Source organism: Littorina saxatilis, linkage group LG17, assembly GCF_037325665.1.
Source record: "Littorina saxatilis isolate snail1 linkage group LG17, US_GU_Lsax_2.0, whole genome shotgun sequence".
Taxonomy (NCBI): Eukaryota; Metazoa; Mollusca; class Gastropoda; order Littorinimorpha; family Littorinidae; genus Littorina; species Littorina saxatilis.
Window position 1 is genome coordinate 48,699,428 of NC_090261.1, and position 10,000 is coordinate 48,709,427.

At 38.8% G+C, this 10,000-nt stretch overlaps 1 protein-coding gene across 1 annotated transcript in view; it reads right to left on the minus strand.

Annotated features, from left to right (window-relative positions):
- Positions 1-10,000, minus strand: part of LOC138953305 (homeobox protein MSX-1-like) — a 21,445-nt gene that overhangs the window by 6,933 nt on the left and 4,512 nt on the right. The window contains exon 2 of the mRNA XM_070325105.1: positions 6,508-6,680. Coding sequence (XP_070181206.1) covers positions 6,508-6,680 — 173 coding nt within the window. The remainder of the gene's footprint in view (positions 1-6,507; positions 6,681-10,000) is intronic.

A 10,000-nucleotide genomic window follows, 5' to 3' on the forward strand; every position in this document is an offset into this window, starting at 1 on the left:
AACCCTCACAGGACTATATGAAATCTTATCCTTATCCTTCTCCTTCCCTGAAGTTGCTGGGACGATCTAAGAAACACGGGGAAGTAAGCGCTCTCAATGAATGCGACATGTGTAATAGAGTGAGTGAGGGTTAAAGGTGGTCGTCTGCATGTTTGCTTTTTTTCAATAATCTTAAAGGTTAGATTTCGCTAAAAAGTTATGTCAGAGGATGAATGAACCATGGGGAAAAAAGTTATATAACAAAAAATATATGTAAAAAAAAGATTTTATTTTTGGGTAGCGTGACTCACGCTTCCAATATTTTGTTTTCTGTTTGCTGAGAACATGTGCTTTGCCTAAAAATACTGACCAATCAAATTCATGTCACTATGCTTATAGCCACGCCCAAACAAGTGCAGCAACAGTTTGACACTGGAGCGCTGTCAACGCTTTTTTTTAAACGCACGAAATGCACGGGATTTGAGAGGAGTTTTGCGCTTGGCATTTTCCAAATAAGGATATCCTACTATGAGTACTACGCTGGAATACTACAATGAATTTTCAAACGGCGACACTGGCTTCGTCTTTCCTGATCGAAAGGGGGTGTATTGTTGATATTTGTAGATAATAGACTCTGCATTTTAATGGTCAAATGGCGATTTCGGTATAAAAATGTAGACAAGGACCTTTAAGCTTTTTTTCCGGAAGAGGCCGAAGAACTAAGCTAACAAAACGTCAACGCATAGATTGGTAGAGAGCTAGCAGACAGCAAACTGATTAATCAGTCAAGTAGTTGAGGTGTCTTTGCTTCGTGAAAATAGTCACCTGACTCAGACAAGAAATTGGAAAAGAAGAGAAGAGGGGGTGTCGAATGGCTTAGGTCTGGGCAAGAACAAAGAAGTGTTTGGGGTGTTTAACATTCGATCCTCTCTTAGTGTCCCCAGGCTCCGACCTCTCAGTAAACGGAAGCGTTTTTTGCTTCGGGTTTTGCTTTTTTTTCTCTAAGAGGGAAACAGTGGAAAGTTTCTTGTGTGTGTGGAGGAATTGGCGGAGGAGGTGTGTGTGTGTGTTTGTGTGTGTGTGTGTGTGTGTGTGTGTTTGGGGGAGGTGCGCGTGTGTGTGTGCGTGCGTGCGTATGTATGTGGAAACACACACACACACACACACACACTCACACACACACACACACACACACACACACACACACACACACACACACACACACACACACACACACACACACACACACACACACACACACACCTCCTCCGCCAATTCTACACACACTCCTCCACCACATGGTCCGCAAATGTCAGCTGATTTGAAGTTGAAGATGCTGAATTATTTGTCTCTAGTTAAACAGTTTAATAACGCTGTAATAATGTATAAAGCATATCATGACGAAGTGCCCAACTATAATTATTCAGGACCTGTTTCACCGAGTTACTGAAAGATACGGGTCTTTCAGTTTTCTGCCACCAATACCCCGGATCGATTTGTTTCAAACTAGTCAGGCCTTCACTGGCTATATAGTGTGGAACTGACCTCCATATGTAATAAGATCGTTAACCTCGCTTAAGAGTTTTAAACGAGCACTGCATAATTATTACATGTCTACCTAGATATGTCTGTGTCGATTTCAGCGCTTTGAGCAGGGTTAAACCCTGGATACATGCGCTATATAAATATTATGTATTATTATTATTATTATTATTATTATTATTATTATTATTATTATTATTATTATTATTATTATTATTATTATTATTATTATTATTATTATTATTTAAGTTATTGAGACATCCCAGTGCACTAAGGGATTTATAGAGCAAATCGAGAAAATTCATTATTGAACGAAGCGCATAGCGCTGAGTTCAATAATTATTTTCGAGATTTGCTCTATAAATCCCTTAGTGCACTGGGATTGTTTCAATAACGATATTGTCAGTACCGCCATAGAAAAAAGAAGATTCCAAGCGCACATTTTGCAACGCGCATTTGAATAGGCATAACTGTGTGGTCAGGTCGTGTACAGTAAAGATCTACTTTTGTGTGGGGTGTCTCAAGTGTGTCGTGCTTTCGTCACACGCATTTTAATTTCTGTTGGTAAATTCCAGTGTAGCGTTAATCTGAACAGTGATGATCTTTCAGAGAGACCTCATTTGAACTCGGAGGAAGGGCTGTGCTCTTCATTATTTGCGATTCGAAAGGCTCCAGTCAGTCGAGCTTCGACGGATTGACTGTGCGGAGTGACTCCCCTTGAATTGACTCAAAGCCGCGGGACTCGACGGTTCGCACATTTTCAAAACAAATGTGGCATATTTCTCGTGTTGTATCTTCAGTCATCGGGGAGTCTGATACTAAATATGAACGGTAAGAATGCTCTGAACCCTACACGTATTATATCCCCATCGTTTTTTCGTTCACATAATTTGCCCAACATGTTAATTTGCTGAGCGGGGTTTATGTCGTCTGCTAGGGCAATCAAACCACTGCATGCAGTCTGCACTGACTGAGTCTGCACGCACGAGGCACGCTGGTAATAAGTCTTATAATGGTAAGAACGTTCTGAACCCTACACGTTTTCGATTACGATTGTTCTTGCCTTGAAATAATAATTCGGAAACCATTCATTTACTGAACTGATGCAGTCGTATTTCAGTGTAGTCAGTGCGGCTACGTATGACAGAGTCGATCGAGTCAGTCTTCCAAACTGGTCTAGCTGGTACGATATCGGAATAACACTTGTGTTTTCTGCTAGCGGGTGGGAATTTTATATTAACTCATCATTTGGTAATGTGGATGATAAGCTACATGCCACTAACACGATGAGAAGAATCTATGCAAGTCGGCGAGAATTAGATGAAACACAGCGGCTTGTATTTTTAGATCAGTGGCAGCCGCACTGTGGCACAGGCACATGCAATCTGTCAGAAAAAAAACCCACTTCTGCTTTAATTGAGAAGCAGGGAATTTATGGTCATTTGGTATTGTGGAAAATATAAGCTACATGTCAGTAATTAATTCTGAGGATGAGAGCACAGTCTTGCTTAGGTAAAGGGCGTAAGAATACGCTCTGTGGAAAAGTTAGCGCACTCCAAGAGTGCGCTAACAGTTTTAGCGCATCGCCATTAGCCAATCAACTGGTTCACATCAGTCATGTGACACCAGTACTTACTGACAATTATTATTATCATATGGCAATATTGGTCTTAACATATGCAAGTTAAGTTGTCAACACCGGGAAAAGCTTAATGACACAAGCTTTATCATTGTAGGCATACATGTCCACGTTGGTATTGTGTGAGTTTTACAGTCGGTCACATTATATGTATAACCTCAATCAACATTTTGCTGGTTTTCCTTGCTTGTTGATTGCTATTTCATTTTCAATGTGTATGTTTGTTTGCTTATTATTTTGTTTTGTTTTACTTACTCGCTTATTTTGTCACTGTGATGTTTGTTTCTTTGCTTGTTTGTTCGTTTGTTTGCCTATGTGTCCGTTTGTTCTAATTGGTTTAAACAAGTTTATTCAGTAAATTTCATTGGAATATTGCCGCATACATGAAATAAGGAACATGGAGCACAACAAGCTAGGCTTATGAGCGTACTCTTAAAAGCAAATGAAATTTGGCGGACGATTGTAATATAACAAGTTTGAAATAATGTCAAAATAGTAATGGTGAATTATGGTAGACAAACATGTAACAATAAAAGGAACAAAAAACACAATGCTAAACTAACAACAGTACTCACACGCGCTCGCACACTCACTCGCACACACACGCACACAATGACTTCCACATGGTAAAAAATAGAATACTACCAGAACAAGAAAATGTAAACAGTAGTGCACATGGTCGTTTCGAACATGGATGAGATAAATGCATTCATTATTCAAAACGTTTGCTTAATAAGATAAACCTGAGTAACAGGTCAAATACCAATGCATTTTCCCTGTCTGACTTGTCTCTATTGCCATACAGAAAATCATTAGCGGTTAGCAAATCATAGTTGGGCAGTGTTGACAAGGTGACTTCACGTATTTGAAGAGATACGAGGCAATGAAAAATATAGTGCTCAGCATTTTCAACAGGATAACCACAAGTGCATGACGGGTCGGGAATTAAATGTCTGTCAAATAGATCACTATTTAGATTGCTGATCCTCAATCTCAGTCTGCAATGGATAATTTCTGATTTTCGATCAGATGTGTATCTATACGAGGGAACAACAGAATCATCAGAACTAATACGTTTTTTAAATAACCCAATAGAATCAAGTTGTTTTACAGTATCTGGAAGCTCATTCCACAGGGAAGTCGAAGACAGAAAAAATGACTTTTTATACAGTTTAGTTTGAGAGTGGGGAGTCTGTCTGTCATCATCATCATCATCATCATCATCATCATCATCATCATCATCATCATCATCATCATCATCATCATCATCATCATCATCATCATCATCATCATCATCATCATCATCATCATCATCATCATCATCATCATCATATTCTCTCTCTCTTTCTCTCTCTGTCTCTGTCTGTCTGCCTGTCAGTCATTATCTTCTTTTAAAAGACAGCTCCGAAAACAACTCTCTAACGACTAAGTCGGTGTACATTTTGTGCGAGTGTGTGTGAGGATGCGTGAAAGAGAGAGTGTATAGTATGCTTCCATTAACAAGCACCATTTTTATACTTTTCCGTACATAATTGTGTTTTATTTTGATTTATGTTTTGTTATTCTTCATACTTATTCTCCGTTTTATGTGTGTATTATAGTAGGGACTAGCTGTAAGAAAGGACCATATGGACCTAATGCTATCATCCCTCATAAAGTTTTTGAGTTCGAGTTTGAGTTTGAGTTCGAGTTCTCTCTCTCTCTCTCTCTCTCTCTCTCTCTCTCTCTCTCTCTCTCTCTCTCTCTCTCTCTCTCTCTCTCTCTCTCTCTCTCTCTCTCTCTCTCTCTCTCTCTCTCTCTCTTTCTCTCTCTCTCTCTCTCTCTCTCTCTCTCTCTCTCTCTCTCTCTCTCTCTCTCTCTCTCTCTCTCTCTCTCTCTCTCTCTCTCTCTCTCGTCTTGTCTTGTCTTGTCTCTCTCTCTCAAACTTTCTCTCTAGGAAGTAGAACAAAAGGCTTTGCTCAAATGGGTCGTCATCTGGAATGTTATTAAGTACAGACCAAAAAACCCACCCCAACAACAAATCAAACAAACAAACAAGAAAAACAAAACAAACAAAAACAAAGCCCCACGTCTTTTTTTTCACAAAATGCATTCAGATGGTTTACAGGTGGCAGGACAACCAAATAACAGCAAACACAAAGACATTTTAAAAAAAGAAAAGGGATGAAACATCAGAGAGAAAAAAATAAAAGAACTCATATGACAAGTTTGAAAACAAATTGTGTGCATATTTTCTTTGTAGTCCTTTTGGGCAATTTTGATGGTATTTTACCTGATATTTTATTTTCTTTCATTCCCACCCTGAAGAAGTCAGCGACAGGCTGACGAAAATTTGATGAAGGGTTTACGAAATCTGGGTTCTGTTGTTTTTACATTTAGTCAAGTTTTTTTCTTTTTGTTTTGTTATTTTAACCCTTATAGGTGTTTTCAGCGCGGAAAACACAGTATATTGTATTGCTTCGCGCTATTCAAATATAGGCCAGTAGAAGCAATTATAATTATAACGAAGCCGGGTACTTGACTACTAGTTATTATTAAAAACACAATTGAAATACCAGAAATATGGAAATTAAATATGAACGGATGACATTTGTAGAATACGTTGCTAATCTCGCAAATAAAAATAATAAATAGGCAACAGCAAACAAATAAGTGACAGTAATTGCCAAGATGATTGGAAGCAGTAGCACTCGGTTTTTATGCTTTAAGTTTCCTTTGTTTTGTTTTAGTTTATATTTTTTAGGTGGGAAGCACGGTAAATTAGCTTAAAATGTCATTCTTAATTTTTTGGGGTACAATCATTTTATATCCCATAAGCCGATATTTCGTACCCATAAAACAGAAAAGCAACAACAAAACAAACAACGGAAGACAAAACAAGAAGACACAGAAACTGTATTTGCTACAATTATTGAAAAGCAATAGGCATTCGGTTTTATGCCCCTTTTTAATTTAGAAGATTTGTCCTCTTTTTTTGTATAAAAATTAATCGCAAGAAATTAACTTAGATGTGCATTATTCTATTTTTATGGTTAAATGATATCCATTATATTTCCCCAAAAAGAAAGAATGCTTTTAACAAACTTAATTTGCTGTGTTTTATGTTTTTGTAGACTTGTTTTTAGCAGTTCTTTAGGATTTTTACACACACACATACACACACACACACACACACACACAAACACACACACACATACACACACACGCACGCACGCACGCACACTCACGCTCGCACACACACACACACACACACACACTCACGCACGCAGCACGCACGCACGCACGCACGCACGCACGCACGCACGCACACACACACACACACACACACACACACACACATAACTTACCCTTGTTTCAGACAGGTTGAGAGCAGTGGACAACTCCGCCACATCCATGCTGGACAGATAGTGGGTTCGCCGAAACTTCTCCTCCAGCACTGCCACCTGGTGTTGTGTGAAGGGAACTCGCGGGTTTCGTCCCAACTTCCGCTTCTTTCCGCCGCCATCTTTCTTTTTGCTGCCTGCATGGTGTAAAGAAGCCATAAGCTTTATTGACGGAATCCATTTTTTAGAACATTACTGATAAATTTATTCTCAATTATCCGTGTTATGGTGGATTTGTATGTGCAATGTTAGTGTAATAATACTTTGAACAGGACTGTACCTGTTTGTTTGTTTGTTTGATTGTTTGCTTCAAAATCCGCCTACTTTAGATCTTTATGTTATTTACAGTGCATGCTGTGCATTTACAGTAGCTGCTCGCGAGGAGACCGAGGTCTTTTACGTGCCACAGTGGTGACATGGGGTGGGACATGGATACCGTCTCTGAGTCTGTACAAAAAGTTGACCCGTACCCATCCCGCCACGGGTTCGAACACGCGGATCGCAATCCCAGCGCTCCACCATCTGAGCTACCAGGCCCCCGTTGCCTGAACGTTCTTATGGGTGACATTTTGAAGTTTTTTGTTGCCGTGCGACCGTCATTTTATTGGTGATTAGCGTCATATATAAGAACAGATTTATTATTTCATTATTCACACTGGGTATCTTTAAAATGTTTATAGTATAATGCGTACCTGGCCATGGATTACAAGCAGGTTGAATAAACTCACGAGGACCAAGAAGAGACAATCAAAATGGCGCAGAAAGTAATTTTAGGATGGAAACCCTGTTTCTTTCTGCTCAATGCACATTAACATGACACTTAATTCATGTTTACAATTATTGGCGTTGAAACATTAAAACAAACAACCAGTCGCGTAAGGCGAAAATACAACATTTAGTCAAGTAGCTGTCGAACTCACAGAATGAAACTGAACGCAATTCAATGCAGCAAGACCGTGTACTCGTAGCATCGCCAGTCCATTGCTCACGGCAAAGGCAGTGACATTGACAAGAAGAGCGGGGTAGTACTTGCGCTGAGAAGGATAGCACGCTTTTCTGTACCTCTCTTCGTTTTAACTTTCTGAGCGTGTTTTTAATCCAAACATATCATATCTATATGTTTTTGGAATCAGGAACCGACAAGGAATAAGATGAAGGTGTTTTTAAATTGATTTGGACAATTTAATTTTGATAATAATTTTTATATTTTTAATTTTCAGAGCTTGTTTTTAATCCAAATATAACATATTTATATGTTTTTGGAATCAGAAAATAATGGAGAATAAGATGAACGTAAATTTGGATCGTTTTTTTAAAAAAAAATTATTTTTTTTACAATTTTCAGATTTTTAATGACCAAAGTCATTAATTAATTTTTAAGCCACCAAGCTGAAATGCAATACCGAAGTCCGGGCTTTGTCGGAGATTACTTGACCAAAATTTCAACCAATTTGGCTGAAAAATGAGAGCGTGACAGTGCCGCCTCAACTTTCACGAAAAGTCGGATATGACGTCATCAAAGACATTATCAAAAAAATGAAGAAAAAAAATGTCTGCGGATATCATACCCAGAAACTCTCATGTCAAATTTCATAAAGATCGGTCCAGTAGTTTAGTCTGAATCGCTCTACACACACACAGAGACAGACAGACAGACACACACACACACACATACATTTCATTTCATTTTCATTTTCATTACTTTATTGTCCCATCGCTGGGAAATTCGGGTCGCTTCCTCCCAGTGGAAAGCTAGCAGCAATGGAGTCGCGCTACCCAGGTGTCTGCGTGTTTAGGTGTATTCAGCCACATGCACTTATTGCAGAATGATCAAGGTCTTTTATGTGCCATTGTGGTGACACGGGGATGGGACATGGCTTCCATCTCTGGGTCTGCACATAAAGTTGACCCGTGTCCGTCCCGGCGCTAATTCGCACCTGCGACCTTCCGATCACAAGTCCAGTGCTCTGCCAACTGAGCTACCGGGCCCCCACCACGACCCTCGTCTCGAATCCCCCCTCTATGTTAAAACATTTAGTCAAAACTTGACTAAATGTAAAAAGATAAGGGCGGGCTAGGACAAAAATAGGTTTGGTAGGGTTCCCGTAATCATACATTTGTTTTTAGGCCTGACAAGAATTTTGAAGTTTTAATAAGTACATGTTTTAAGATGACACATTGTCTATGACCCATCTACACCTGTCTGCTATAGGTGTTAAAACTTACATTTTAGAAAACTAAAACATTTTTTCAGACATGTAGACACACACCACACGTGTAAAACGCACATAAGTTAACAGCATAAAACATACGGATTTTTTTTTATTAAGATTAATATAACCTTTATTCTGGTTATTGTTACTAATATGAACTATAGGGCGCCTTACTTATCTCACGAGGTGTAGTCTAAACAATCTGAAATCAAAGCGACGTTTCGTCTTTGTGTTTGTGTGTTTTACTATATACACAATTTAATTTAGTTTGGCAGCTTCCCGTAACAGTTCACCTGCCGATAAAATAATTTCGAACCTTTCGCGTAAAAGGTCGCGTGACATAGGTTTGGGTAAAAAGTCAAAGGGAGGCCAATCTTCAACTTCCTCTCTTCCCCAAATAGAAGCTTCACAGAGGAGCTCCGTGCTTTTGTCGTCCTGACGATTCAACGACAATGTGTATTTCTTCACGTTTGCGGATTGAAAACGGAGGATATTAAAGTTGTATGATGAAAATAAGAATTAGGGTTGACGGTAATTCATGTACACATGGACCAAGAAGAAGCATTGCAAATTTGATACTGATTCGAAGCCGTCGAACGCTTCTACGAATGAATCGGATATAACCGGTGGGCGACGACAAATGGAGAAAACTGATGTCGACATTACTTTCATCCTTCTACACTCAGTGTTTGAAAATATCTTGCAATCAATCTGTCGAAGGCGAATCCAGCACCACGTAGGCCCCGGGTGGCAAAGACTTCGTGCGGCATCAAACGATGAAAGGAACGACAAGTACTGGATCCCCATTGACTCAGTGGATAGCGTGTTTTGACACTCGACATAGGATTTGACGTATCTAGTTATCATGATACAAATTTCTGTCGATACTTGGAAAGCATGCCGTCTTTTGCTGTAGTGCTTGAACAAAATTGAAAATGGAAGACGGTGAGATTTCTCAGACCGAATTAGAACAAACAAAAAACTTTCAGGACAACGCATACAACCTGATATGGTTAAAACATGTCATGCAATATCAATAAGCGCTCTTGTGATTGAAACACCCTTTATTTTATTTGTTTTTTTTCCCCCATTTGTTTTCTATTTATTCAATTAATTATTTATTTATTTATCTATTTTCATTTATTTTTTAATTATTATTTTAGATTAATGAATTAATCAATTATGTAATCAAATTATTTATTTATGAACACAGAAGAAGAAGAAGAAGAAGTAGAAGAAGAAGA